The 27,783-nt window shown below is 65.7% G+C and overlaps 1 protein-coding gene across 6 annotated transcripts in view; it reads right to left on the minus strand.

The window, feature by feature from the left end:
* Positions 1-53: 53 nt before the first annotated feature.
* MROH1 (maestro heat like repeat family member 1) overlaps positions 54-27,783 on the minus strand; it is a 60,957-nt gene continuing 33,227 nt past the window's right edge. For 3 of the 6 annotated variants that reach the window (XM_059165455.1, XM_059165454.1, XM_059165456.1), the window contains exons 12-43: positions 27,473-27,546; positions 25,700-25,822; positions 23,343-23,444; positions 22,943-23,087; positions 22,747-22,787; positions 22,329-22,470; positions 21,959-22,011; positions 21,385-21,492; positions 20,947-21,066; positions 20,661-20,783; positions 19,807-19,953; positions 19,701-19,727; positions 18,656-18,778; positions 18,387-18,466; positions 18,131-18,242; positions 17,951-18,046; positions 17,212-17,316; positions 15,504-15,639; positions 15,286-15,398; positions 14,098-14,250; positions 8,569-8,723; positions 6,094-6,259; positions 5,357-5,553; positions 3,083-3,220; positions 2,713-2,827; positions 2,209-2,355; positions 1,889-2,077; positions 1,363-1,521; positions 1,151-1,285; positions 962-1,064; positions 818-883; positions 54-364 (exon numbers count right to left, since the gene is read on the minus strand). In XM_059165455.1, the coding sequence (XP_059021438.1) occupies positions 279-364; positions 818-883; positions 962-1,064; positions 1,151-1,285; positions 1,363-1,521; positions 1,889-2,077; positions 2,209-2,355; positions 2,713-2,827; positions 3,083-3,220; positions 5,357-5,553; positions 6,094-6,259; positions 8,569-8,723; positions 14,098-14,250; positions 15,286-15,398; positions 15,504-15,639; positions 17,212-17,316; positions 17,951-18,046; positions 18,131-18,242; positions 18,387-18,466; positions 18,656-18,778; positions 19,701-19,727; positions 19,807-19,953; positions 20,661-20,783; positions 20,947-21,066; positions 21,385-21,492; positions 21,959-22,011; positions 22,329-22,470; positions 22,747-22,787; positions 22,943-23,087; positions 23,343-23,444; positions 25,700-25,822; positions 27,473-27,546 (3,779 nt within the window). In that variant the 3' untranslated portion in view covers positions 54-278. Of the gene's footprint in view, positions 365-817; positions 884-961; positions 1,065-1,150; positions 1,286-1,362; positions 1,522-1,888; positions 2,078-2,208; positions 2,356-2,712; positions 2,828-3,082; positions 4,974-5,356; positions 5,554-6,093; positions 6,260-8,568; positions 8,724-14,097; positions 14,251-15,285; positions 15,399-15,503; positions 15,640-17,211; positions 17,317-17,950; positions 18,047-18,130; positions 18,243-18,386; positions 18,467-18,655; positions 18,779-19,700; positions 19,728-19,806; positions 19,954-20,660; positions 20,812-20,946; positions 21,067-21,384; positions 21,493-21,958; positions 22,012-22,328; positions 22,471-22,746; positions 22,788-22,942; positions 23,088-23,342; positions 23,445-25,699; positions 25,823-27,472; positions 27,547-27,783 lie in introns of those variants that run through there. The other 3 variants (XM_059165458.1, XM_059165459.1, XM_059165460.1) reach the window with 3 other exon arrangements.

Below are 27,783 nucleotides of genomic sequence, written 5' to 3' on the forward strand. Positions count from 1 at the left end.
GGTGCAGGCGGTCCCCGCTGCCCCTGGAGGACTGGCACTCCCACACCACCTGCTGAGGACCCAATGGCTTTATTGGAAACCGGAGTGGGGAGTACAGCGGCTAGCTCTCCCACCCCCGCCCCGCGCTGGCCTCCTGTGGCCTCTCCAGAAGGGCAGGCGTTGGACTCGTGTGGTGGGGTGGGCGCCGGCAGGTCCCGACTCTGCGTCGGGCAGGGGGCTCCTTGGGGCGCCCCAGGGCGGTCAGACCCAGGCTGCTGCTGCTTGTCGCGGCGGGAGCCTCAGGCGAACTTCCCCAGGCGGCCCAGAGTCTCGGCAGCCTTCACGCGCACCAGCGGGGCTGGGTCCTTGAGCAGCAGCTGGAGCGCTGGGGGACCCGAGAGGGGGGGGGGACAGCGGGCTGCTGCCAAGGGTTGCCCCTGCAGCCTCCAGAGGACGCCCTGAGCCCAGGGCGGCTGCCAACACCCCACCCCCCAGCCCCCGCCTGGGCCCACCTCTCTCCCGGTGCGCGCCCCCTCCCGCCCCCGCCCCCGCCCGCTGGGGCCACCCGCCCACCGCCCTCCTAAGACAGGCCTCTGCCGGAGCGCCTGAGAGCCAACGGAAAGATAGTTTTTCCTTTTTTAGTGTTTTTTAAGCTCTTTTGGAACAGTTAAGAAGTTTCCGTGAACTAGTAGAGACGATGAGGTCACCAGTGACAGGGGAAAAATCCTTGAAATCCAGGAAAATCACTTAGTCCCCCCTGGTGCCCACAGGTCAGTGAGGCCCCGCGCAGCCGGACAGGTTGGGGGTGGGGTGGGGGCGGGGCTTGCCCGGGGCTGACCTGCGGTGAGCGGCTCCAGGTCCACCTGCGGCCGGTGCTCCGCCTCCGCGTGCAGCACCAGGAACCCTGGGCGGTGGGGCGGGGTTAGGGGCGTGGTCGGGGCGGGCCAGGCGGGTGGGCGTGGCCCGCGGGGGCGCGGCTCACCTGTGAGCATCGGGGCGGCGGCCCGGATGTCCTCCCAGCTGCTCTTGAAGTAGAACAGGCTGGTGCTCACCAGGCGGCCCAGCAGGTCTGGGAGGTGGTGCATCTGCAGAGAGGCCATGAGCCGGCCTCCAGCCTGGGCCCCCGCGCCCCCGGCGCCCCCGCGCCCCCGCGCCCCGGCCCGGCCCTCACCAGGAGTTTGCAGGCGCAGTTGAGGAACTCCCCGAAGTGCAGGCCCCGCCCCTCCCGGAGGTGCTTCTGCAGGGCCACGGCCAGCTCCTCGCACTTGAGGTTGGGGCCGCTCATGCACAGGGCGAACCTGCAGGCCTGCGGGTCGTGCGGGTGAGTCCCCGCGACCGAGAGCCCGGCCAGCCCGGCCCGCCCGGCCCCTGCGGGAGACTCACGCTGCTCACGGCGGCTTGGGGGTCCTGCAGATGCAGCAGCAGAGGCACCAGCCCGCCCACGACCTGCTCCAGGAACACGTCCTTGCAGCCCCCGCCGTGGCAGGCCTTGTTGAGGTGCCCGAAGAGGCGGATGGAGGCAGAACGGAGCTCCATCTTCTCCTGCGAGGGCGGGGGGGGCGGGGTGTGGACGGGCCGGCGTCAGCCAGTCCCGGGCCTCAGGCCCCTTCCCCATGCCGCCCTCCCTGTCCCTGTGTAATGGCCACATGCCCTGCCCGGGCACCTGGGGAGGGGTGGAGAGGGGCTGCCGAGAAAGAACTAGCCCTCGTGGGACAGGGGCAGTGCCGGGGAGGGCACCAGCACGTACTCTAGAGGGTCTGCAGGGGGCACAGGGGTGACACCCATGCTGTGGGGCCCAGGTAGCAGGGTAGAGCCAGGGCCTAAGGCTCAGAGAGGAGGTGCCACGGGCGTGGGGGGGGCGGGGGAGAATGTGAGGCCTCGGGCCCCTCGCCCGCCCCACCCAGCCTACACTGTCGAAGAAGGGCCGGATGCGGATGGCGACGTGCGGCAGCACGGGGTGCAGGTCCTGGGGCTCCATCAGGTCCAGCAGTCTTGCCAGGCCCACCATGGCCTCCAGGGCCACCAGGTTGTGAGGGTCATCCCTGTCGTCCAGTCCGCCAAGCACAGCCGTCAGGAGCTGGGGGCCATGGGCCTGCACCTGGGGGGGGTGCCCGCATTCAGCAGTGCCCCAGGTCAGGAAGCCCTCGCCCCGCAGACCCATCCCCATGGTGGTGCCCGCTGGCCCCCTGCCCCCGTGCCCAACCGCAGCACCCACATAGTGTTCCTGACCTTGTCCGGGGAGCCAGAGGCGATGTTGGCCAGGCCTCGGAGCACCAGCCGCCGCACGCTGGCGCACGGGTCTTTCTGCCGGGCCGCCAGGTTGTCCAGCAGCGACTCCAGGAGCATTAGGTCATTCACCACGTTGCTGTTCAGCAGCTGGAAGCAGAGGTGCCGTGACCGCCCCGCCCACTGCACTGACCCCCGGGGCCTTGTCCCCACCCCAGACCTGGTCCAGACTTGCTGGGAGCAGTGCATGTGGCCAAGGCCTCTGGTCTCTGACTCTTGACCCAGCTCACTCAGGGCCCGTCTTTGGCACGGTCACAGCCACAAAAGGGCTGCAGAGGGAGGGATGCATTGGGCCGGGGAGAGGGCCCCGCCCCCGCAGAGGGCCCAGCGAGGACCCCACAGCCAAGGCCTCTCTTCATGGGCGCACAGTGGGACCGCCTCCCACGGGTGGGGCAGAGCATCCCCCGCCCTCAGGCCCCATGGCCATCTGGAGCAGGTGACCCCTACCTCGGCCAGAAACCCTGTGGAGGTGACCCGCTGGATCTCGTACGTGCTGCCCTGTGTGCCCACGAGCGCCGCCATCACCAGGGGCAGCCGGGGACCCGCAAACTTGGCCATGGCGCTAGGGAGGGAGGCCAGCCACACACTGTGAGTTTTGGGGCCTCAGGCTGCCCTGCCCCAACTGCCACGTCCAGGGCTGCCCCTGCCTCCCCTCCTGGGCCCTCGCCCCCTGCCCCCAGCTGTCAGCACAGCTGCCTTGGTGGCCTCCCCACTTGCACACACCCAGAGGAGGTCCCCAGCCCAGCTGTGCAGCAGGGCAGAGGGCCCTGGTCCTCATGTGTGGGGGTCCCAGGGCCCCAGACAGCCCAAGCCGAACCTGGCCAGCCGGGCGACCCCCTCCTCGTGCCCCGCTGAGGTCCTGAGCAGCTGCCAGCCTCCCTCCAGCTCCATGCACTGCACCACGTCCTCGCTGCCGCCCCGGAGCAGCATGGCCTGCAGGGCCTCCACGGCAGAGCTGCAGGGACATGTGCGGATGGGTCTGCGGGTGCCAGAGGGCCCCCCACATACACAGGCTCAGCCTCCTGGGTCGGGGGGATGTCTCCGGGCTGCCTGGCCTGTACCCGGCCAGCAGCACCCTCTGGGGGGCCCCTCAGTTCCCCCCATCTCGAGCTGGGCACCAGGAGGTAGCTCTGGACCCTCTGACCACCACCCTATGACGGGCAGGTGGGGAGTCGCTGCTGGCAGTGGCCCAAGGCCTCGCGGCACTGTTCGTGTCACAACCTACAGAGCTTTTCAGTTTCCTTGATGACCTCCATTTAATTAAGAAACAGAAGAAAGCATAGAAAGTTATCGAAAGTAGCATAGAAAGCATATAGCGGGTCAGGGTCTGACTTGCGAGGGGTCTTCAGATGAGCGGCCAGAGGAGCAGGGTCCAGGCCCCCAAGAACGAGCCCCCGTGCTCACAGGCGCACAGCCACACCCTCCCCGGGAGACCCCAGAACCCAGGTTAGGGATGGCAGGTGAGGAGGGCAACCCTGCCCACAGGCCAGGACGGGCCGGCGGCCCAGCCGGGGGGATGGCAGGCACAGCTGTGCCCACCGCCTTCACCCAGCCCTGCGGGCACCGGCCTCTCCAGTCTCCCTTGCAGGAGCGGCCGGAGCCCCCAGGGCGCATTTGGGATTTAGCAACTGCCTTTTGCCCAGCTGACTGGGAAGCACTGGGGGCCGGCAGCAGGCAGGCGACAGGGGAGGGAGCCCGCGGGCCTGGGTCTCAGCAGAGCCCCGCGGCAATGCCTGCAGCCCCGAGCGTGCTCACCGGGGCTGGGGGGTGCCGCACAGGCGGCGCCGGGACCACAGCACCTCCCGCCCTCCCCAGGGCTGACCTCTCCCCGGCAAGTGGCCACCTCGCCCCTAAGGCAGAGCACGTGACGCTGGTGTCCGGCCGCAGGTTCCCGCCAGGCCTCCACGAGCGGCAGGGGCTCTGTGACCAGACGGCTTGTTCAGGGCCAGTTCCAGTTCCGACGGGCCGTGACCAAGCCCAAGTGCCCGGACGCAGGTTTGCCTGAGAAGTGTGCTAGCTGCTCGGATGAGGCGCCACCACGGCCTGTCCACCCTGCTGCCGAGGGTTCTTACAGATGGGGTCCTTCCTGGGGTCAGACTTCCGAGGCCTGGCCCTGCACCCCTCAGCTCAGGGGTGGCAGCTGGGGAGCCTGATGGGAGCTTGTAGCCCTGCAGCTCCCAGGCCATGGAGCGGGGTCGGTGCGCCAGGCCCAAGGCGCCAAGTCCATTCACATTTTCCGCTTGGTCTGCGCAGAACCAGAAGGCTCTGCTGAACGGTCTCTGGCAAAAGGTGTGAGTGGCTCCTGTGTGGGGCAGCCCGGGGGCCGAGAGGAGGGGACAAGCAAATGCTGCCCGCTGCACCCCCGGGGGCCACTTGACCCCGCAGGCCTGCAGTGGGTAGGGAGGTAGCCTGAGCTCACTGTTCCTCGGGCTTCGTGTGTCGCCCTGTGGCCTGGAGCAGTCACCTGGAGCCCTGAGGTGCCTCCCCAGAGGGCGCAGGAATGAGACCAGGTCAGGCAGGCAGGTGTCCCGGCACCAGCTCTGGTAACTGCTGCCGGCAGGCCGCTCCAGCCGCTGGCCTCCTGCCCCAGGACCCCGGGCCCACTTGGTAGAGACCACAAGGTTCCCACAGCCCAGTGACAGCTGCAGGGGAGGAGCCCTCTCCGTGGGGCGGGGCGTCTGACACGTCCGAAGGGGGTCCCTGATGGGCTGGGAGGGCGGCAGAAACCCAGAGCTCAGGACTGAGGCGGCACACGTGGGGCTGTGAGGGGGGCTCACCCCGTGGCCCCACGTTCTAGAGGAGGCAGGACTCTGGACCTACCTGAGCGTCCGACAAGCCCCTGCAGGCCATGGGCAAACAGCAGCTGCCTCCCCCACAGCCCCAGCCCCGACTGTGGGACCCAGGACATCATCCCCGGGGGAAGTGCCAGTGTCCCAGACACAAAGCAGGCCCCGAGTCAAGCCCCCAAGGCCTGGCCTGCACTTCCGGTCCTGTCCCTGACTGCCAGGATGCGGGGTGCCCTTGCACACGCGTGCACACACACGGGCTCGTGCCACAGTGTCGGGGGCAGTGGGGGAGGGGGCCCGCCTACCTGCAGGGCTCGAGGGTCCTGGGGGCTGGAGCAGAGGCCGTGCTCCTCCTCTCCTTGGCCTGCAGGGTCCGCGGCAGCGTGACGCCCACGGTGCAGCTGACCCGCTGCAGCAGCGCCGCGAACAGCTGGGGGTAGAGCCCGAGCACCGCGGGCCCGGACGCCGGCGTGCTCATCACCTCGTACAGCGCGCACGTGGCCTGGGGACAGGGGCTGCGTCAGGCTCAGTCCTCCCTCAGGGGCTGGCCGTGGTGAAGGCTGGGCCCTGCACCCCAAAACCAGCCCAGCCCGCGGCCCACCCTGGCATGCGTGGAGAGCTCGGGCCCAGGGAAGGCTGCAGCCTAGCTGGGCCATCAGGGGCCAGAGGCAGGCACGGGGGCAGTGTGGCCACCTGGGGACAGGCCTTCCGCCATCTGCGCTCGGTCCCACCGCAGGAGGAGGAGAGAATTCTCACAGCTGCTTTACTGCTGAAAATGTTGCCAAGCGGGCTTACGTTTTTCCGCAGGATGAAACGGACTCCATGCCCTTGGGGACCAACACCTGTGGGGCCTTAACGAGCTCGGCCTCCAAGCGGGGCTGGCGCCCGCACCCCTATTAGCTGCCAGGTGCCTGAAGGGTGGCACCCGGGCCACCTGTGGGGTCCTCCTGCCGGCAGCAACACGGCCCCTCCCCCGGCCTCCTCGACGAGCAGGGGGAAGGCCGTGCGGGGCCCCACGCGGCAGCCCCAGGACCCCACTCACGGCAAGGGGCAGCAGAGTGGCCTCGCGGCCCGGGGAGCTGCTCAGCAGGAAGGTCCGGGTCTCCTTGAACGGGACGTCCTTGCTCATCTTGTCCAGGAGCAGCCCCAGGACCTGCGTGGTGAGGCCGGGCTCCACAGCCAGCGCGCGCCACAGAGTACAGGTGTGGCTGGAACAGGGCGGAAGGCCAGTCACCCCCAGGTCCCTGCCGGCCCCACACCGTGGCCCTCCGACGCGCCCGCGGGCCTTCACTCTCACCAGCCGGGAGACGACCCCCTGACCTTGCATCTCTCCTGTCCCTGGGGGTCTGGGAGGCGAGCAGCAGGCCACAGAGGACAGGGAGAATGGGGCGACATGAACACAGGCCCTGAGGCCCCCCAAGAGGCTTTCCCGGAGGAGAGAGCACTCTGCAGGCCTCGGCCAGAGCGAGCCGGGCCCACCAGGCCCTGGGAGTGCGACTGCCCCAAAGCCACCCAGTCCTCGGGCCGCACAGAAGTCCTGCTTCAAACCCCTGGTGGGACCTGGACGCTCCGAAGAGCGATTTGGAAAGAACAGGCGCCGCCCTTCCCCCGAGACACGGGAGGTCATGGCGACCGGGGACCCCGGCCGGGAGAGGTCCCCTTGAACTCAGTCCAAGAGCGGGGAGGGACAGAGGTGAGGAAGAGGGGGATGGGTCTCCAAGAGAAAAGGGACGGAAGGTCCAGTGGGCTGTGCAGGACCGAGGACGGACACTTGCGGCCTCCAGTGGCCCTGCAGCAGCCTGGCCCAGTGGCCCTGCAGCAGCCTGGCCCAGTGGCCCTGCAGCAGCCTGGCCCAGTGGCCCTGCAGCAGCCTGGCCCGGCCCCCAACCAGTGCACAGAAAGACCTGTCCAACCAGACTCCCGACTCCACAGAACGTTCAAGGGCAGCCGGGCGAGGACACCTGCCCATGCCAGAGCCGGAGACCGCAGACTCTCAGCGGGGAGACGCCGAGGACCCACCGCGCAGAAGGAAAGCGACACAAGCCAAACGCGCGTGCCCAGCAGGAGGGAGGGTGTGGCGTGCCGATGGGGACACAGGGAGGCGCTGGGCATGGTGGACACATCCACCTGTGTCCAGGACAGGGCCCAGCACCCTTCTGACCCCAGACACAGGGCCTCTGTGGACACTGCCATGGAAGGGAGCAGCGTACCACGTTCCAATCACTTTGCTTATGGACAGGTTTCAATTTCATATGATTTTTCACAAGCCGCAAAGAATTATTATTTTGATTTCCTTTCCTAACCACTCGTAAGCTCATCGTGAGCTCACACTTTGGACAAAAACCAGTTGCTGGCCGGATCGGGCCCACAGCTACCCCATGCAGATGCCTGGGCTGGGACAGTTTTGCTCTTGTGCATAAACTGGGGGGGGGGCGTTTGTGCCTGAGCACCACCCCCAGCAGGTGTGCCCCAGAGCAGAGACCGAGGGCTCGTCAAGGAAGCCGGCAGGAAACGCCAGGGTTTCTGCACGGATTCTGTTATCTGCGCTCACGACGGGGCGGAGCATGTCTAGTGACAGCAGTCAGGTGGCGGGACGCTTCGAGGGAGTTTCAGGTGAGGGGCCCACGGGCACTACTGGGGGCTGGACAACTTCCCCGCCCCCGTCCGGGCCGTGGGTGGTGCCGGTGACACGGCCCCGAAAGGAGAAGCCATGGGCTGAGTGACCAGCAAAGGGCGGGGCCCGCAGGAGTGGAGCGGCTGGCGGGCCGCGGCCACAGCCAGACCCTTCCGGGTCCCTGTCCATGCAGATGCCCAGAAGGAGCCCCACGTGCAAAGGCCCGAGGGAGTGCTCGTGAGCCGGGCTCCGTGCACACAGCGTCACTCTCGGGGCCGCCACCAGAAGAACAGAAATGGGGTGGGTATGACTTCTGGACTAATTCAGGGGCAAAACCAATTCACAAAAAAGTCCCAGTCAAGCTAAAAGAAGACAAGAAACAAGATCAGAAGAGGCGGAGAAGTGGTCGCGGGGGGCGGGGCTCCCGTCACGCCAGCCGTGAAATGCAGTCATCCGTGTCCCAAGGCCAGGCAGACAAGATTGACAGGGACAGGACGTCCGACGATGTACCCCAACGTCGGGGGCGTCCCTGAGGAAGAGAGGCACCCCAACTGGGCAGCAGGGCTCCACGCGCCTCAGCAAGACACAGCCAACACAAGTCAGGGAGAGGAGAGTGCACGGGGCAGAGGACAGCACCTGCCAGCTGGGGGTGGGGGCGTGCGGACCCCCGCATGGGGCACGGAGGACCCCAGCACGGGAGCTCAGAGGCCTCCCCAGTAGCAAAGGCAGGAGCGGGAAGTGCGAGTGGGGGACCCTCCCCAGCAGAGCAAGGGGCTGTGCGCACTGACGCAGGAGGGGCTGGCGACAGGCAGGACCCTCAAGTGTGGTGTGTGAGCTGGGCCTTGGCCTGGAGCCCCGCGGCCGGACCCCAGCCCCCCCCACAGCCTGGCAGGCGCCACGTACCTGTCAAAGGGCAGGGGGCTGCCCAGGAGGCTGGCCACCACGGCGGCGCAGTGCTGGGACGCCAGGAGGTACACGCTGTGCTGGGCGGCCTGCAGGATGGCCTCCTCCCGGGTGTCCCGCAGCTTCGAGCGGAGCACGGTCACAAGCTCAGGTACCTGCAGGCAGTGGGCCACGGAGGTCAGGCCCTGGGCCCGCACCCCCAGCCCGAGACATTCCGGTGCCCGCAGGGCAGGGGCCCCGGGGAGAGCGGCTGGCTGTGAGCCCCACTCAGCGGGGTCATGGGGAGGGAGCCCCACAGATCACACTGCCGGCCACCAGACCAAAGGGAGAAGGCAAGAGCCTGGCCCCTTCCGGTGGGGTCGCTGTGGCCCGAGAGCGAGGGCCTGGATTCCATGTGGGAAGTAACAAGCATCCGAGAAGCCAGCAAGGGGCTGGAGGTACCACGTGCACACGGGCCGGAGGTCTGTGGGGCGCACACAGCATGGGAGGCCACTGGGGTGCACATGGCGGTCACCAGCTCCTGTGGGGCCCTCGTACCCCCGGGCAGAGACACACAGCCTCCGGCCCCTGGAACAGCACACACAGCCACCCGCACCAGGCAACAAGGTGACTGCTGCACTGGGACAGAGAGGACCAGGACGCGGACGCTGGCTCTTGAGCTGTGCTGGGGCATGGCTGGCCGCCGTCATCCCAGAAGCCAGAGGGGCCGTCAGGTGCAAGCAGCAGCAGGGAGAGTGCGACCGCGGGTGGCCTGTGCCCCTGCCCAGCCCTGGCCCGGCAGGCCCTATTCTGGGCATGGCCTCGTCACTGTGGGTCCCCAGGCTGATGCGGAGGAGGCGCTGGCCCCAAGCACGGGGACCCACGACGCTGGAGGCTGCATAGTGGCAGCCACGGGTCTGAGAGGACAGCAGACGAGACGGAGGCAGGCGCACGGTCCCCTGGACGAGGACAGCTGGCCCCTCCTGGGTGCCCGGGAGGAGGAGCAGCAAGAAGGGCCTGGCCACAGCTATGACGGTGGAATGTTCCAGGCCAGGCCCACGCTGGCCAGCAAGGGCCCGTGGGGCACGTGGGAGGCCCTGCGCCCGTGTGGGCAAGCCAGAGGCCCCTGGCTGGGCTGCAGGGGGAGGTGCCGTCACTGTCATCTCTCAAAGGACTCGTGAGCATGACAACATTCTTCTACAACTTTGGGTACAGAAGGCAGATCAGCACACTCACGCCAGGGCTGTCCACAGGGAGCCGCGTCCTCTCCAGGCCGGCTGGGGAAGCCCCAGCAGTGAAGACGTGCTGAGCCGGGAGGGGTGTCTTCCACACCAGCTGGGTCTGGGGTCTTGTTCCCGCGGGTGTGCAGCAGCGTCCACAGGAACCCCCAGCCCCCGAGTCCGGGGCTCAACGTGCTCCATTCTCCCAGGCTCTCGGCCTGGACACACGGCCCGCGCGTGCGCTGGGCTGCGACCACAGCTGCCGGCCCAGCTGATTTCCGTGTCACTCGCTAGTCCCGGCAGCGAGCCCGTGGGCTGCGGGGCGGTTCTGCGGGCGCGGGAGCGAGTGGCTTCTCCCCCCTCGCTCACTTCGGGTGCTGGCTCTCTGCCCCGACGCACCAGGTGTTTCCTTCCAACTGGTTTGGTGGGTTTATCCCCAGTCTCTGATACTTTCCTCGCTGCTGCCTGTTTCGCTCAGCACCTAGAACCCCAGTGCGGGGCCACGGAGGCTCTCGGCCCAGGGTCGGCTCCGGTGAGCCAGCCCCGTCCTGTCCCAGGATGGGGGTCTGCGTTCTGACGGCCCACCGTGTGGGGCTCGGCCTGCTCAGTGGTTCTGGCTCAGCTTCACCAGCCCCGCGCCTGCGCCCCCCGCGCCTGCGCCCCCCCGCGCCTGCGCCCCGGCTCTCGCTCTCCTGCTCCGTGGTTTCCTCCTGGCGCCTTTGCAGACCGGACCACTCGCCACGGAGCCCACCCGCTGTACATATGCAACTCGGGGGTCTCTGGGGTGCCCAGAGCGTCAGGCAGCCGCACTCGCCCATCCGAGAGTGTCCCCGTCACCCCCAAGAAACTTCACGTGCATCAGCCACCCCTCCCCGCCCCTGGCAGCCCCACAGCCGGCCGTGCGAACGTCGGAGCTGTGCACTCACACCCCGGGCCTTTGGTGTCTCGTGTCTTGAGTTTTGCAGACGTTTCCCGGGCGGTGCCCAGGCAGCGGGTTTCAGCTTTGTTCCGCTCGGCTGCTGAATCCGCACCCGCTGTGTGGGGAGCACGCGTCGCACTTCCGTGTAGGCCGTGGCCATCACTTGGCTGTTGCGGACTGTGCCGCTGTGAGCGTCCGACTCCCGCGGCTGTTCCACTGCTCCAGGCACAGGCCCGCAGGGAGCTGCCGGGCCACGGGCCGCCTGCCACAGTGCCAGCCCCACGCTGTTTACGTCTGGCTGTCCTGCTCCCTTGGCTTCCCCTGCACGTTCCCAGCCATCCGCACAAGGCCCTTCTCTGCCTGCCAGTACCACGGAGGTCAGGAGCCTGCGGAGGCTGCTCTGTCCTGCCCTCTGTGCTCAGTGGTCCAATGTGCCCTAGTTCATACTGTGTCCAGTCACGCGTCACCCCCGAGGACCCCATCTTCTGATTTGATGTCAGAGAAGCTGACCCTCTAACAGCGTCCTGGCGTCTCCAGGATGTCCCCCCGCCAAGTTCTGCCAGGACAGGAACGGAAACAGCGGCCCGCCATGGCATCCGTGGGCACAAGAGGCCGGTGTGCCACGGCCCCCATGAGCCTCTGGTGGCCACAGACTCACAGTGCGGGCCCGGGTGTCAGGAACACCCCTCCCTGAGGGAGGCACGGGAAGGGCCCTGTCTGTGAGCCTGAGCTGGAGAGGACAGTGTGGAAAAAGCAGCAGCATGAGCACCCGCCCGCCAGCCTGGGGTGAGGGGCCCGTGGAGAGGAGCCCGGGTCTACTGTGAGTAGCAAGACCAAAACCTAGAAAACTCCTAGGAAAAAAGAAAAGCTTTGTGACACTGCATTTGGCAATGATTTCTTGGCTGTAACCCACAAGAACAGGCAACCACAACAAAAATATCGGGGCACCTGGGGGTGGGGGTCAGTCGTTGAGCCTCTGCCTTCGGCTCAGGTTGTGATCCCAGAGTCCTGGGTTCGAGCCCCGAATCGGGCTCCCTGCTTTGCGGGAAGCCTGCTTCTACCCCTGCTTGTGCTTGCTCTAATAAGTAGATTAAAATCTTTTTAAAAAGTGGGCAAAAATATAGGACTACATCAAACTTAAAAACTCCCGTTAGGGGTACCTGGCTCAGCTCGTCCAGCCCGCGGTTCTTGGTCTCAGAGTCATGAGCTCAAGCCCCACCCTGGGTTTAGAGTTTTCTTGTAAAGAAAACAAACGGCGCGGGGGCGGGGAGGGGGGCTCAGTCGTTAAGCATCTGCCTTCAGCTCAGTTTGTGATCCCAGGGTCCTGGGATCAAGACCTGTGTCACACTCCCTGCTCAGTGGGCAGCCTGCTTCTCCCTCCCCCACTACTTGTGTTCCGCCTCTGTCTTTGTCAAATAAATAAAACCTTTAAAAAAAAACAAAACTTTCATGCATCAAATGACACAGTCAGCAGAGTGAGGAGGAACCCTGGAGAATGGGGAAGAACGTCTGTAAATCATCCCCGATGCCATGCCGGCGCTCAGAACACGTGCAGCCTCTGCGACCCAATGGCAGATCCAACGACAGCACATTAAACTGGGCCAAGGACACAGACACGTCCCCAAAGAAGACATATGCGCAGCCAACCAGTGCACCAGGAAACGCCCACCGTCACTCATCACGCGGGAACTGACGGTAAAACCAGTCCGGAGTACCAGCTGGCACCCCGCGGGACGCAAACTACAACCCAGACCTCCAGCTGGCAGGCCCTGTCATGGCCGCACCCCTTCCCCGACCCTGCCACAGCTCTCCTCCAGGTCCAGGCTCTGCCACCCGCCGCACCTGCTGCAGCCCTCACTGGGAGCCGGCTCCGCTGTCCCGCGGCCTTGCCCAGCGCTCCTCCATCGCTGTCTTGAGAAAGTGTTTGAGATGCGTGCACACGCCCCAGTGTGTGCCGGCCTCCAAAACAGAGCGCGTGCCCTGCACAGATAAAGTACTTCCACCACCAGTAAAAGCGCAGACACCCCAGACGAAACGTGGGCAGAACACTGGTGTCTTCACGAGGGAGGACCCCCGAGTAGCCAGCACACACGGGTGAACGGTTCAACTGCATCGGCCACCAGAGAGACGCAGACTGAACGCGTCCGGAGCCCTTGCGCGCACGGCAGAAAGGGTGTGCATCAGAGTTGGACACCATGGGGCTCGCTGGGGCCCCACCTGCTGCTGGCAGGAGGGGGGCTGCCTGGAAAGCCAGCGGCAGAGCTCCGCAGGGGCCTCTCCTGCAGGCCAGTCCTTCCCCCCGTATGTCCCCAACAGACACGCACCCTCAAGTCAAAGAACCTGAGCTCGGACAGCTCGCGTCAAGACTGCCCAGACTGGGGCACTGCGTTAAAGCCTCTGCCTTCTGCTCAGGTCCTGGGATCGAGCCCCAAACGGGGCTCTCCGCTCAGGGGGGACCCTGCTTCCCTTTCTCTCTCTGCCTATTTGTGATCTCTGGCAATAAATAAATAAATAAATAAATAAATCTTAAAAAAAAAAAAAAAAAAAAGACTGCCCAGACTGGGAACTGAGGCCAGGGGATGGGACGGACAGAATGAGGGACCAACGGCTCGCCGGCAGGAGTGAGGCAGGACTGAGCGAGGCAGCAACATGCACGACCTCCCAGGTCACCATTGGGCGGCGCTGCCCGCAGGCGGCTGTGCTCCGTGCCACCCTGTGGGGTGCCGGGGTAGGGACCAGGAGCTGGGAGACGGACAGGTGCTCTGCTCTGCGCGTGCTTGTCTGGGGGGGGGGGGGGACTCCCGGGGCTGGGTGCTTTGGACAAGTCCTCTGTTCACATGCGTTCCAGGCGCAGGACAGGGCAGGCCCCCCCCCCCGGACCCTTGGAGCCTGCCTCACCCCTACAGGGGCCTGCCGGTAGGCGCGCGACACAGAGCAGCTGGCAGTGCACACAGTGAACCACTGCGTCGACAGCCACCGAGCTCCCGCCGAGGGGCCCAGAGGCAGGGTGAACGCACGGGCCGGCGGAGCGGGCGGCACCTGAGTGTCCCGCGCATGGCCTCTCTGGGGCAGCTGGCCGCGGGACTCTCCCGGTCCTGCCCAGAGCGCCCACCCAGCGCCCACTCGCTAAAGGGCTCCCTACACCTTACCCCTGCATCTTCTTTCCCTTTCCTCCCTCCTCCCCCTCAACTCCTCAGCAGTCACCTGGGCCCAGTGCTCACCTGTCTTCAACCGGAAGAGAAAACCCTCTGCTTATCAGGCGGGCAGGGCAAGGGGACAGGAGCCGGGACCACGGGAGCCCCAGCGCAGGCAGCAGGCCGCCGGCCCCGCCCCCGCCCCCAGGCCCACCCACATCAATGGCTAGGCCCCGCCCACACCGTGGCCCCGCCCAGCAAGGCCCCGCCCCCGCACCTTCTCCAGGAGCCCGTTGCCTCGCTCCTTCAGCAGGCAGTTGATCATGACGGTGGCGGCCCGAGAACAGTTCTTGTCGGGGTCGCCCAGCCCCTCAAACATGGTCAGCAAGAGGCTGATGAGTTGCTCTGGCGGGAGGCGCTTCGCAATGATCTAGCAGGACGGTTGCGTCAGAACAACTGCGAGGGTGGGGGCCAGCGCCCTTCCAGACAGACCCAACACCCTGGGGTCTGGGGCTGAGGCAAGGGCTGCCCCACTTCCAGCTGCTCACGCCCCTCCTCCAGCCCTCCTTACCCTGTCCCGGGCACCGGGGCAGTGGTGGCTCACATGGGAGCCTTGTCCACACTGATGCCCCACAGGCCATGGGCACAGCCCCCAGGGCCTGCGTAGCCCCTGGAAGGTGGTCCCTGCAGCACAGCAGGCGGGTCAGAGCGCCCTCCTGGAGGCCCCTCCTGACCAGCAGCTGGGATGCGGGGTGGGGGGGGGGTGCAGCGGGGGTCTCTCGGTGGGCACAGTGGCTCTGGAACTCTCCAGACCAGAGTCAAGGGCAGAGGGTAATGCATCCCACCCAACAGTCCCCTCCTTGTCCTCTCGGCCCAGCAGAGCCCCGGGCTCAATGCTCAAGTGCAGAAGCAGTGCTCATGCTGGACGAGGTCACAAAACCACACATACAGGAGCCATGGGCAGAAAGGTGGCGGGATATCCGCCCAGTCTCACCCCAGCCACCCACACCCTCCCCGGGCCTGCCCAGGCCTGCGTCTTTGCCGCTCACTGAGTAACCCCTCCCTTCTTCCTTCTGTAGGAGAGACAGCTTCCAGACCCCCGAGGGCCATTTCTGGGTATCAAAGGAAAGAGGAGCCCAGCCCTGGCCTGGGGGCTCTTGGGGGAGGCTGGGGCAGCTTTCTCTGCTCCTCAGAGCAGCTCCTGACCACGCCCCTGCCGCTGGGCCTCAGAGGGTAGGCCCCAGGGAGAGGGCAGCAGTGCCAGCCAGCGGTGGTGCCTGAGAGCGCATCTTCTGAGCGACGCCTGCCTCTGTGCCCAGTCTCCGCACCGTGCCCACTAGCCCCATGGTGCCCTGCACCAGCGCCCTGAGGAGCCCACAACACGCAAGGTCCTGACTGCTCGGAGAGCCCCTCCGCCGCAGGCAGTGCTGCCCCTCTGCCCTGGGCGGCTGTTCCCACTGGTAACCTGGCCGATGCTGTGGCAGGTGTGGAAGTGGACGTCAGGGTCGGGGTGCACGAGGCCGTCTTTGAGGGTGAGGAGTCGCTCAACCACATCGTCCCGGTAGTCGCGGGCGAAGCCTACAGAGGCAGGTTGGAGAGTGGAGCTGGGCAGGCACCTCTGCAGCCCCCAGGGCCCAGACTCTGCCCCTCGGCCCCCAGCACCTGCACCCAGCCCGGGCTCACCGTCGTAGCTCAGCTGCAGGTACAGCAGGGTGTGGACACAGCTCACGGCCTCCCGGCGGGTGGCGGGCCACAAGTCCGCGCAGCGAGGGGAGAAGAGGCCTATGAGGAGGCCGAGGTTGTGGAAGGGCACCAGGGCCTGGAGAGACAGGTGGAGGGGGTCCTGCAGAGGCACTCGGGGGACAGCAGAGAGGGGGACGGGACCCCGAAGAAGCCACGGGTGGGCAGGTGCCCCCTGTAACACCTGGATCCAGATACGGGCAAGAGTGGCCAGTACAGCCCCTTGGTGGCTCCTCCCCACCCCCTGGAGGAGGAGGGGTCCCCGAGCGGAGGAGGGCTGGGTACGTAGGTGTGTGCAGACAGAGGGACAGTCAGGAGGGAAGGAGGCGAGTCCCCACAGGACAGCAGAGGGAGGCAGCTCTGCCGATCCTGGCTGATAGGTGTGGCGTGTCCTCTCCTCGAGAAAGCAAGCTCTGTCGGGTGAGGGGCTGCGAGAGACCCCCCGCTTCATCTCGCTGGGTCCTGGCCCCAGCTTTTAGGGTCCCATCTTCACTCCTCAGATAACAGAGCCTTGCCCACTCTGCTCTAAGCAAATGGCCTTGCCTGCCCTGGGCCTGGTGACGGCCCTTACACACCTCTCGGCCTCCTGCCTCCCCTGCCCCCCACCCCGCCCTGTCCCTGCCCATGCTTTAAGGAAGCACAGGACTCTTCAAGGGCCCCTCGTCCCCGCTGCCACCTGAAGTGAGTGTCCAGCAGAGGGAGGTGGGGCGCTGGGCAGAGCGCAGGGGGCGGGGAGGTGGGCAGCTGCTGTTCCGCCCAGCGAGGTCACACATCTGTCGCCTCACACACAAGAGTGAACTCCAGTGGACCGGGATTACGTGAACAGCAGGCCTTGAAGGAATCGGGAGTGGGAGAAGCCTGCCAAGGCACACACGGGAGGCAGAAGCCAGCGAGAGACACACGGCAGATCCGGCCAGTACAGAAGGAACGTTTGGGTGTGGCAGCAAACACGAGAGACAACCACAGGAAGCATCCTCAGATGCTACCAGGACACGGTCAGAAATAAGCAGGGGGACTGTCAGCGCGGCCCGGAGCGCTAGCACGGCAGGGGCTCGGAGGCACAGGGCGGGGAGGGCAGGACGGTCAGCCCCTCTGAAGAGCGCTAACTAAAACTCACTAGAAATGACCCAAGAATCTTACGAGCCACCTCCTAAGTACCCGCAAGTCCATGCTTCTCGGACATCCCAGCGACAAGCAGTTCGTAAAAGCGACGGCAGAGAAAGCTACTCGGACAAGAGCCAGGAGCCCTCCGACCCAGCACGCGTGCTGCACAGACATGGGCCCTGCTTCTGGGGGACCCTCGGGGAAGACCCATTATTAAAAGATGCTCTTGGGGCACCTGGGGGTCTCAGTGGGTGAAGCCTCTGCCTTTGGCTCAGGTCATGATCTTAGGGTCCTGGGATCGAGCCCCGCATGCGGCGGGGGGGGGGGGGGGGGGGTCCCTGCTCCGCGGGGAGCCTGCTTCTCCCTCCCGTCTGTCCCTCCTGCTCGTGTTCTCACCTGCTCAGTCCTCTCAAATAAATAAGCTAAACATCTTAAAAAAAAAAAAAAAGATGCTGTCGCCCAACACGTCAGTCCGTCAGTTCCATGCGGTTCCTACCAAAATCCAGAATCACAGCAGGAATATTCTAGGACTGTAGCGGGCACTCACGCCAACACGGAGGTGGTCCAGGAAGTACCGCAGCAGGCAGGCGCTCAGGCCCAGTGCCCGCGCCCGCTCGTGGCCCCGTGGGGACTTGATCCATGGGCTCAGGTGCTGTGGAAGAAGGAGCTTCACGTCGGTGCCAGCTCGGGGGTTCGCCTGGGAAGCAGGAGCCTGTGCGCCGCGGGCCGCTCAGCATCCCCGCCAGGCCAGCCTCCCTAGCTGCGAGGGCCCGTTGGTCGGGTCAGGGCAGGTCACTCGCTCTACCTCCCACTCTGTCCCTTTCCACGGACATGGCTACCCTAGGTGGGCCCAGAGCGAGCCAGGCCCAGAGAGGGCCAGGCTGTTCCCTGAAGCACGTCAGTCCTGCCCCTGCCACTGCCGGGAGGCAGCGAGGAGGGCGGCTGGCCAGTGCCTGCCCTCTCTGCCACCTGGAGATCCAGGCGGCCAGAGCTCCCACCCGGGGGCTACGGGCTCTCTCCATCCCAGTGCCGTGCAGTGGAGGGCAGGGGAGTACAGGCTCCCATCTGGGCTCAGCCCATCTGCACACCTGCCCACGAAGGAGGGGTGCTGCCCCCAGCTCAAGACCCTCCCCTGACACCACACACTTGCAGAGAGCACAGAACTCCCCAGGGCCCCCGTGGCAGGGAGAGCCGGGAGAAGCAGCCAAGGGGCAGGCTGCCGGGTGGGGTGCCCGCCCCCCGCGCCCCCCCCACGTCCCCCCCGGCAGTGCACTCCCACTGCACACCTCCACCATGATCTGCAGGCCCTGGGGGGTCATATCCCGCCGAAGGAGGCTGGTGAGCAAATCCTCAAGGGCACGCATGGTATCCAGGTACAGGGACTAGGAAGAGATGGGAGGCCAGCCACACCAGTGACCCTGCCCCGTTCGGCAGCCTGTCCCAGCCCCCCAGACGCAGGGCAGTACCTCCTGGTGGTCGCACTCCCCCTCGGGATTGGGCAGCACGGACAGGACGCTGTGCAGACAGCGACGCATCAGATCGGCCCGCATCTGCTCCTCCAGCGCCGGCTCCAAGGAGCTGAACCCGCAGTTAAGGGCCGGAGGCCTCTCCAGCCCCGCGCCCCACCCCGCATCCTGCCCTGCGGCCGCACCCCTCGTCTAGAGAGCATGGGAACAGACGGCACCCTCTGAAGCTCCCCCCAGCACCCAGAGAAAAGGATACACCAGGTAAGTGCAGGCAAGCATGGCCTTCTTCCGAATGGGTGATCTCAGGGAGTCCTGGGGCTCTGCCTTGATGAACTCCTGGGGGCCAGGCCTGTGACTCAGCCCTGGGTCAAAGCACCTGCTTTCCCCTGGTTAGCGGTCGGCCTGGTGTGGGCTTCTCAGGCTGTGCTGAGTGGGGGCTGGGGTGCCTCACTGCATGTGCCCTCCCCAGGCCCACCTTCCCCGCCTGCAGCAGTACCCTCAACGCCACCCCTGGCCCCAGCTCACCATCATCTGTGCCACCAACTCTGGCTTCCGGGAGAAGTGGAAGGAGCCGGCCTGGGCACTGCTGCAAATGGCCTGGCTGGCCATGCACACGCTCTGGACCAGACACAGCTTCAGAGCCGGGTCCTGGAAGGACGCTGGGCTGCAGGAGGCCGCTGACACCCGCCCCACAGCACGGTTCTGCCCCGACGTGGGGGCCCAGGGCTGCACACACAATGGCTGGCGCTCACGGCGACACAGGCCGCACCACAGGCCCTCCCCTCCGCCCACAGCCACACTCGCTCCTCCTGAGGGACTCTCCCCCTGCCCTCCTCCAGCTTTCCCCAAAGCCACATGGATCAGGGGGCTGGGACGGAGCCCCTGGGCCTCCAGCTCTCTCCCTGGCCAACAGCGTGCTCTGTGCCCCCCGCAGGGGTCTGTCAAGGTGGGAGGGAAGCGAGCGCGCCCGAGAAGAGCCCCCGGGAGGGAGCGTGGCCCTGCCTGTCCTACCAACTCGGCCTCTGGGGATGGTCGGGAAAGGGGGTGCAGGGGTGCTGTCCTGGGGACATGAAGGGCCAGAAGAAGAAATGACCGTCAGAATACCCTAGCCCCAGCCAGCCCCAGGAGATCCAAGAGGGCCCGTTCTTCGAGGGAGAAGCCCGACTGCTCCTTCGGAGGTGTGACAGGTTAGTGCCAGCGGTCCCAGAGAGCAGGTGTGTTAGTGAGGCCAGAGAGTCTGACCGTCGCCACTGGCTTTAGAACTCACCGAGAGGTGAGCCCCGTGGGCGTCAGGGAGCAGAGTCCCAGCTGCGGGCCTGCCATCCAGCCGCTCAGAAGGCCACCCTTCCGTCCACCCACCATCCAGGCCCAGGCCGGGGCTCTAACTCCCGGGTCCCCGTCCGGGCCGCAAGAGGAGCAGATGTTCCACGGACAGTGGGGCCGGGCTCCGGACTGGGAGCAGGGAGCCCCGGGGCCTGTCCCCCTGGCTTCTGTCCCTGAAGCTCACGGCCAGCCCCGCCCCGAGAAGAGAGAAGAGGCAGAGCCCGCACTGAGCTCCCACACACTGTACCTTGGTCTCTACCTTTATTCCCAGAACCTGAACGACGAAAGTGAAAGGGATTAACACGCGCAGCCCCCGCGGTGGCCCCCCCGCAGGCCGTGTGCCGGGCGCCCACCTTGGTGCTGAAGTAGCGGAACATGTTCGGCAGGAGGTCCGACTCCACCTTGGGCAGCACCAGCTCCCGGGGGGCCCGCGCCGCCACGTGCCCGTAGCACAGGATCGCGGTGCCCTTCAGCTTCTCCAGCTCGTTCTCGCTGCGCTCCTAAGGGCCCAGGGGAGCGGCGGGGCCTCAGCCAGAGCCCTCAGCCCCCGCAGGAAGCCTCGCGCGCTCAGATTCCCCTGTCCCTCTGGAAGAAGGGTGGGGCTGGCCAACAACGTCAGAGTCGTCGCCGAGGGGTGGATGGCGCCACCTGACCCCCCAGAGTTCCTCTGGCAGGGACAGCAGAACAGGACAGGCAGGCAGGGCTCAGGCCGGCTGGGGACCATGTGGCAGAAGGGAAAGGCCTGAGTCAGGGACCGCGCAGAACGGAGTGGGATGAGAGGCAACACAAGGGCCAGAGTTGGGTCCCCATCCGCTCTCCAGTGGCTGCACTAGAATCCTCCATCCTTGGGGCCCCGCAGATTCTAAAATTGCAACAGGCGCCCGGAGACAGGAAACCCGGCCACAAGGGCTGGCGTGGGGGTGACCGTGCTCTGTGCCTCCTGAGTCACGCTTCCCCAGAAAGCGGCAGCCCCGTCAGAGTCCGTGGCTAGCAGAGGGCTGCCCACCGCTTGTCGTCAGCTAAGAGCCCCCCCACAGGAGGTGTGGACCAGATGTCGCCTCCCCGCCCCACCCTCAACCTGCAGGGGACCCCGAGCCCAGGGAGCTCCGGAATGCCCAGCCCCCAGGACCTCAAATCACGGCCAAGACACAAGCCCAGGCCAGTCCCACCTGAGATGCCCTCCTAGCTGTCACCCCGACCCCTGTACCTTGAAAATGTTGAAAATGCCCGTGGATCTTCTGAACACATCCGACTTCATGAAGTCCCCCAGCTGGGCCAGGACGTCATCCAGGTGAGAGATGGCACAGATCCCAAAGCAGCAGGCGAGGCCCTGAGGAGGCACACAGGTGCGCTCACACCTGGGCGAGGACAGGGCCAGGAAGGAACACGGTGCTCACACACACACGGCCCGAGAGGCACGGCCTTGCACGCGTGAGCACACACGCACGCGCCGAGTGGGGCCGGCGGGGCCTCCCGGGAAGCACGGCCGTCACCTCGCGCTCAGCCTCCTCCTGGTGTCCTGCCGCCTCCAGCAGCTCCCGCAGCTGCTTCCTCACCACGTCCTTGCTCGAGGCGGCCCCCAGCGCGGTTCCCACGCACTTGTACAGGAAGTTCTGCGAGAGAGCCGAGGGGCACAGCTGCGCCGGAGCCCAGGGGCAGGAGGCCAACCAGATGCGCCCGGGGCTGCCGGGAGCCCAGGGCAGTGGCCGCTGTGAAGACCCCATGAGTTCTGGGCAGCGACTTGAGGAGCGAGAGGAGGGGAAACTGGGCTCCCGCATCTCCCAGCCAGCCCGCGGGGGCTCTGTCAGGCCCGCAGGCCACTGGAGACATGTTCAGGCAGAAAGGCCCCCCCAGAGTTAAGGCACAGGAACTGGGGAGCCTAAGGGCCACGCCCAGAAGCCCTTCCCCCCGCACACCCCTGCTCTGCGAACCTTCTCCTGGGGCAGCCCGCTGTAGCAAGGCAGCTGTTTGCACATCTCCAGGCTCAGCTGGCAGATCCACGTGTTGTCAGACACGACAGCCAGCGTGTCCCGAAGGAACTGTGGGCAGAAGCCACGGCAGTGAGGGGCCAGGAACACAGCCCTTTCGTGGGCTGGCTGGGGAGGGGACTGAGACCCAGGGGCGACACATGCAGCGACCCTGGGTGGTCCCATGCCACAGCTCCACATGGTCAGCAGATGACCTTGGAGCCTCTGCAGAGCACCCTCTGGGCAGCCAAAGGCGCACTGGCCTTGGCAGAGGGCAGGACAGAAGCCTCCCGGCAGAAGCTCGGAGCCCCTGGGACACGGTGGCCTGTCCCATCAGGTTGAGCAGTGGTGAGGGCGGCAGACAGTCCTCGCCCCGGAGACGCCCACCAGCCACCCCACCCCCAGCCCTGTGAGGTCAAGGCGGCATCACGACCCTAGAGGGGCAGCCTCCCACTAGCATCCCCTGCCCCAAGCTGTCCGGCCCGCGACAGCCCTGCACGGCAGACCCAGGCCGCACCCTCGCCCTGCCCGCTCTCACCGCAAGCAGCCTTTCTTCCCACTCCTTCTGGGACAGGGTTTCTTCGGTAAATTCTGCAAGGACCGGTCAAGCGGTCAGCCTGGCCCATCCCCGCAAGCAGGGGCGGAATTCAGAGACCCAGTCCCAGGTCCCTGCCCAGCACCTTCCAGAGAGGCCACATCCTTTGTCTGGGACAGCCGAGCAGCTGGCACAGCCCAGAGCCTCCTGGGTGACACCCAGCAGGGACACCTTTCCGGCCCCCGTGTCGTTGAAACTCAGGGGAGGCCGCTTCTGCCAACGTAACAAACTCTGGTCCCCAAAAGCCACCCAGGACGCAAACTGGCACACACGGGATCAGAGGTGGAGGGGCCCCCGCGGCCCAGAGCCTCACCGTCCAGGTGCTCCAGCAACGGGGGGACTGTGGTTGCCCAGCGCTGCCCCAGCAGAGGGTGGATGCTACGATGCAGGGCGTTCAAGAGGCGCAGAGAGGCGGCCCCGCGGCCGTCCCCGACGTAGGGCTGGGAGGCCACTGTCTGATGGAAGTGCAGGCGGCAGCTCCAGGTGCTCCAGGGGCCACCGCGCCCCACGTGAGCCCCGCAAGGCCACCCCGTGGCGGGGAGGTGAGGAGGGCTCCGGGACACAGCTCCCCCAAGCCCCACGGGGTGTGGCCGACCGGCCCCGCTGTGAGACAGCATGAGGCCAGGGACACAGGGACCGAGGGCGAGCCCACCCCCTCCCTGAGTCCCCCGGGGAGCTGTGCTGGCTCGGGGAGGGGCCGGGGCCGGCACAGCGTGCTGTGCGATGCTCACCAGCAGCCTCGTGGTGATGGCGTACGGTGAGGGGAGGGCCACTGGAGAGGAGGAGGGAGACGTGCTCAGCAGGCTGCCGCCCCCAGAGCCCAGGCCCTGACCGCCCCGTGGGGTGCGGGCACTTGGGAGGCAGGCAGAGGCCGGGCTCGAGGGCTCGATGGGGGGTGAGGAGAAGGTGGTAGGGAGCAGGGCGCACCGTTGCTGTTGGACTGGATGAGGAAGGCCTCGGCTCCCACCTCCTGCCTCTTCTGGGCCAGGTGCACGAGGCTCCTGCAGAGCGGGGTCAGCGCCCCGGTGAAGCGCACGGGGGTGAGGAAGGCCAGCAGGTAGGGCCAGAGCACCTGGGGAGCAGAGCCGCGGTCTGGGTGCCGCGCCTCAGGAGTCCTGGCCGCCGGGGCCAACGCAGCCAGGGGCTCCCTCAGGCCCCGCAGGGGCTTGGGGCGGTTTGGGGAGGTGGCCCAGAGAGGAGCCCGCCCCGGAGTTCAAGAGTCCCTGGGCCACGAGGTCAGAGGCCAGCGGTCGGTCAGGTGCCCGGGGCGGGTGGCCAGCCATTCGGGCGAGCCCAGGCGCAGGCCGCGAGGCAGGCACGCACTCACGTCGCTCATCCTGTCCACGGTGGTGCTGACCAGGTAGAGGGTACTGATGCTGATGGCCCGCACGCTGTCCGCGGTGAGGTCCTCGCTGTCGGGACCCAGCTTCTACGGCCGGGGTGGGGGGGTGACAGGGAGAGGCAGGAGCACGCATGGGATGGTCCTGCTCTGCTCTCAAAGCCTGCACTGCTGTGGGCTCTGGGCGGCAGGGACGTAGCCAGCACGCAAACAGGGCAGACCCAACCCAGCCACCACAGGAGACACCCGTCCACTGTGGGCAAGTGACAGACTGGGCACTGGCAGTGCTCAAGGAAATGGGCCCAGCTGGCTCAGTTCCAGCCTCCAGGACAACGGAGACCGACCATGAGCCTTCCCTGCGCGCCACAGACTCTGTAAGAAATCACTTTATCCTCAGCTGTGGCCATGCTGACGTCCGCAGACACGGGCGCGCCCGAGTGGCAATGACGGAAACCGCCACGGTCTCGCCAGAGCAGGCCAGAGCTCCCGCAGCCTCAGGCGGGGGACAGCTCCTCGGCCAACACTGCGTCCTCACCTGCCTCCCTAGGACGCTCCCTTGCAAAACACTGACCCTGCTGGCCACACGTTCTGTCCGAGCCTCCCACTCATGCAAACACTGAACACCAGAGAGAAATGGCCAAAATGCAATGAGTGTCGGAGACCCCCCACCTCTCCCGGAGAGATCAAAGGTCAAGTAGAGAGAAGAGACACGTTTAGGCCTTGAATAGCAAGTTTTAAAAAAACGCTCTGAACACAGACAGAGCTTCCTCCCGCACAAGTACGAACAACTCTGAGAGCCTGATCATCTGTTAGGTCAACATTTTTTAAATGATTTTATTTATTTAAGGCATCTCTGCACCCAGCATGGGGCCTGAACTCACAGCCCTGAGAGTAAGAGCTGCCTGCTCCACTGACCGAGCCAGCCGGGCACCCCCTCAACAAGCTCTCTCTCTTTTTTTTTTTTTTAAGATTTTTTATTTTTATTTATTTGACAGACAGAGATCACAAGTAGGCAGAGAGGCAGGCAGGCAGAGAGAGAGGGGGATGTAGGTTTCCCGCGGAGCAGAGAGCCCAACGTGGGGCTCCAGCCCAGGACTCCAAGACCACGACCTGACCCTAAGGCAGAGGCCCAACCCACTGAGCCACCCAGGCGCCCCTCTCTCTATATATTTTTCAATAAGACGTTTTGGGTTATTTGACAGAGACAGCGAGAGAGAGAACATAAGCAGGGGGAAAGGCACAGGGAGAAGCAGGCCGCCCGTGGAGCCGGGAGCCCGAAGTGGGCTCAATCCCAGGACTCCGGATCATGACCTGAGGCAAAGGCAGAGGCTTAACGACTGAGCCCCCCAGGTGTCCCTCTCAACAAATTCTTTTTTTTTTTTTTAAGATTTTATTTATTTGACAGAGAGAGATCACAAGCAGGCAGAGTCAGGCAGAGAGAGAGGGGGAAGCAGGCTCCCCACTGAGCAGAGAGCCCGATGTGGGGCTGGGGCTCGTTCCCAGGACCCTGAGATCATGACCTGAGCCGAAGGCAGTGGCTTAATCCACTGAGCCACCCAGGCACTCCCTCTCAACAAATTCTTTAAAAGCAGGAATAAACCTGGCCAGATTCACAGAAGACAACACAATGAAATTACAAATCCACGATGGCCATGAAAAAGTAATCACCTAGAAAAATTTTAATACCCTGAAAGAAATCTATAAATGCCCCAAAACTGGTTAGTAACAGACTAAAACAGAGATCTTGATTCTCTTCAGCGTAAGCCCAAAGGCCCCGGAGCGGCTGTGAACACGCGGAGGCCGAAACGGGCTGGAGCAGGGGAGACCTGGCCACCCGAGGCCCAGGAACAGTGCCGAGCCGGCCCTTCCCAGGGCCCACCGAGCGGCTCTCGGAGCAAGGGAGCAGCGTCCTCTCGCTCTGGCTGGACTCCAGTGCTTCCGCCCAAATGCGGAGCTCCCTGCGGGGGTCACGCAGCTCTGAGCTGACTTGGGCCCGAGAGACCAGGCCGAGGGCAGGCTCAAGGCCAGGACACAGGGACAAACCACCCAGTCATGCCTGCATTTTTGTCATCTACCTTGCTCTCCCTCAAGAAGAAACTTGGATTTGCTTAGTAACTTTTTCAACAGAAAAGCCCCAGAGAGAACCAGGTATGTGCTCTGCATCTCTCTGCGGGGCCTTGGGAGCTGAGGGAGGGGGCCCTAGCGCAGAAAGCAGAGAGGCGCTCAGCGCACGGGCTGAGACCCCCGCCCCCGCTGGGACTGCGCAGGTTCTGACGGGCACACGGCCTCCAGAAGGCCGACAGCTTCTGAGCCCCAGAGTGGACAGGTGGGGGACACCCCCTTACCTCCGTCTCGGGGGGCAGTGCACACTGCTGCACGATGTACTCCACCATCGCCTCTCCTCCGGGCTGCTCCAGGTAGCCGTGGTGGGCCATGGCACTGATCACCTGCACCACGGCCCGTTTCACCTGCCCGGGACCGAGGGAGGTCAGGGAGGAGCCGGGGAGGGGGGAGCCCTGGACGGTGCCGCGACAGCCCAGTTGGGATACGGCATCTTGCCCTGTCCTCTGCCTGCACCTGCTCCTGCACCCACATCTGTGCCACACGCCCCTGCTGTGCACCTACACCCGGCCCTCCTCGGCACCTGTGCCTGCAGCTGTGCCGCAGCCCGCCCCTCAGCTGCACACGTGGCCACCTCGGCAGCCTGCAGAGGCGTCGTGGCCTCAGCAGAAGGTCCCTTTTCCTCCTGCCCCACACCTCCCTCCCTCCCTCCCTGGGCGTGAGACCTGCTCCTCTGGCTCCCGATGTGCCGTCCCCCCTGCCCCACACTCACCCCGCCTCGAGCTGCAGGGCTGCTGCTCTTAGGGCTGGTACCTCTCAGGGGCCCTACCCTCCGCTCCACCGCCCCCCTCCAGCACAAGGACCCTGAATCAGCCGCTGTTGCCACAACCCCCTTGGGAGCTGAACCTACCGTCCAGCCCCACTTAATGGCCCCACCTGGTGGCTCAAAGGCACAGCCACGGTCAGCAAGGCCGAAAACCCCTCCCCCAGAGCTGGCGCCTCCCACGCGCCCCCGGGCTTCCCCTTGAGCCACAGGCACAGTTGCCAGTCCAACGCTGCCCACCCCTGAGATCCTTCCTCAAAAGGCCTCTCTCCTTTGGACCTCGGGGCGAATGTCACTGCCCCAGCCTCCTTGGCCACTCACAGCTCCGCGCCATCCCCCATCACGTGCACGCCCCGAGGGGCGGCCCTTCAGGGGCGTCCCACGCAACAGCACCAGGAAGAAATCTGGGGCTATGCGTGGGGCCCGCAACAGACGTGGCCTCAGTGCCTGGGGGTCCACGTCGGTAGTTTCCAAAACTCTCATGGAAGGGCCCAAAGAGTAGGCTGCCCAGGATGAGCGCCAAGTCTGCAGCAATCCCCCGGGGCCGGGCAGGGGGACCCCGCGACCCGGGAGTGAGCAGGCCTGCCTGACTACGGGGCCCCAGTAAGGGTCAGTAGGGTCAACCCTGTCCCTGGCTGCTGGGACGGGCCAGTCTAGTGTCCTGTTTCCCCGGGGCTCTGGGCCACACGGTGTCAGCTCGGGCTCCCGAGGGGCTGGAGACGGAGGTCGGCCAGGCAGGAAGACGACCAGGTCAGCGTGACGGGAGCCGGACGAAGATCCTGGACGGGGAGGCGGGGGCTTCCCTGGCCGGCAGCACTCATGCGAGCCGCACTTCGGGCCGGGAGAGCACACGCTGCCCGTGACTCCACGGGGAGAGGGCGGTGCGGACCCTCCCAGGCCCTGCCCGCGCGCCCCTGCCCCTGGCTGAGGGCGTCTGCGTCCTTTCCTTGCGATGAGCCTAACCGGGAGCCTGACCGCTCTCGTGAGTTCTGGGAGCCCTTGGAGCGAATTAGCGGACCCCACGGGGTCTCGGGGACTCCTGCCTCCCTTCCCACGTGGTTAACCGTGTAAGGAGCAGGGTGTAAGGAGTCCTGGCTGACGGCTCAGCAGCACCCACACCCACGTCCTCCCTCTGATGTCCAGGTCGGGCTGAGTCAATGAGGACTTCCCGCCCGAGCCCAGCCCACCTCCTGCTGCTGCTCCCAGCCGAGCTCCGGCTGACCCCACCGTCTACCTTGGGGTTGGTGTCCAGAAGAGGAAGCCTCATGGAGGACAGAATAAAGGGCTTCTTAACTTCCATCTGAGAAGCTGCAAGAAACGAACAGCCGGCTCAGTCTCCCCACCAGGACCGAGGCTGGCTGGCCCGTCCTCCCCCACGAGGCCCAGTGCCCCATCGCCAGGGTCTGGCCACAGCCTGGTCCTCAGCACGGGGAGGGGACGGCACTTCAGCAAAGCCCGCCCACTTCCCTTGGGGGACAAGTGACTTTTTTCCCAAATAACACTATTTTGCCCAAGAAGAAGCTGGACGGTAGATAATTTAGGGCA

Source organism: Mustela lutreola, chromosome 3, assembly GCF_030435805.1.
Source record: "Mustela lutreola isolate mMusLut2 chromosome 3, mMusLut2.pri, whole genome shotgun sequence".
Classification (NCBI taxonomy): Eukaryota; Metazoa; Chordata; class Mammalia; order Carnivora; family Mustelidae; genus Mustela; species Mustela lutreola.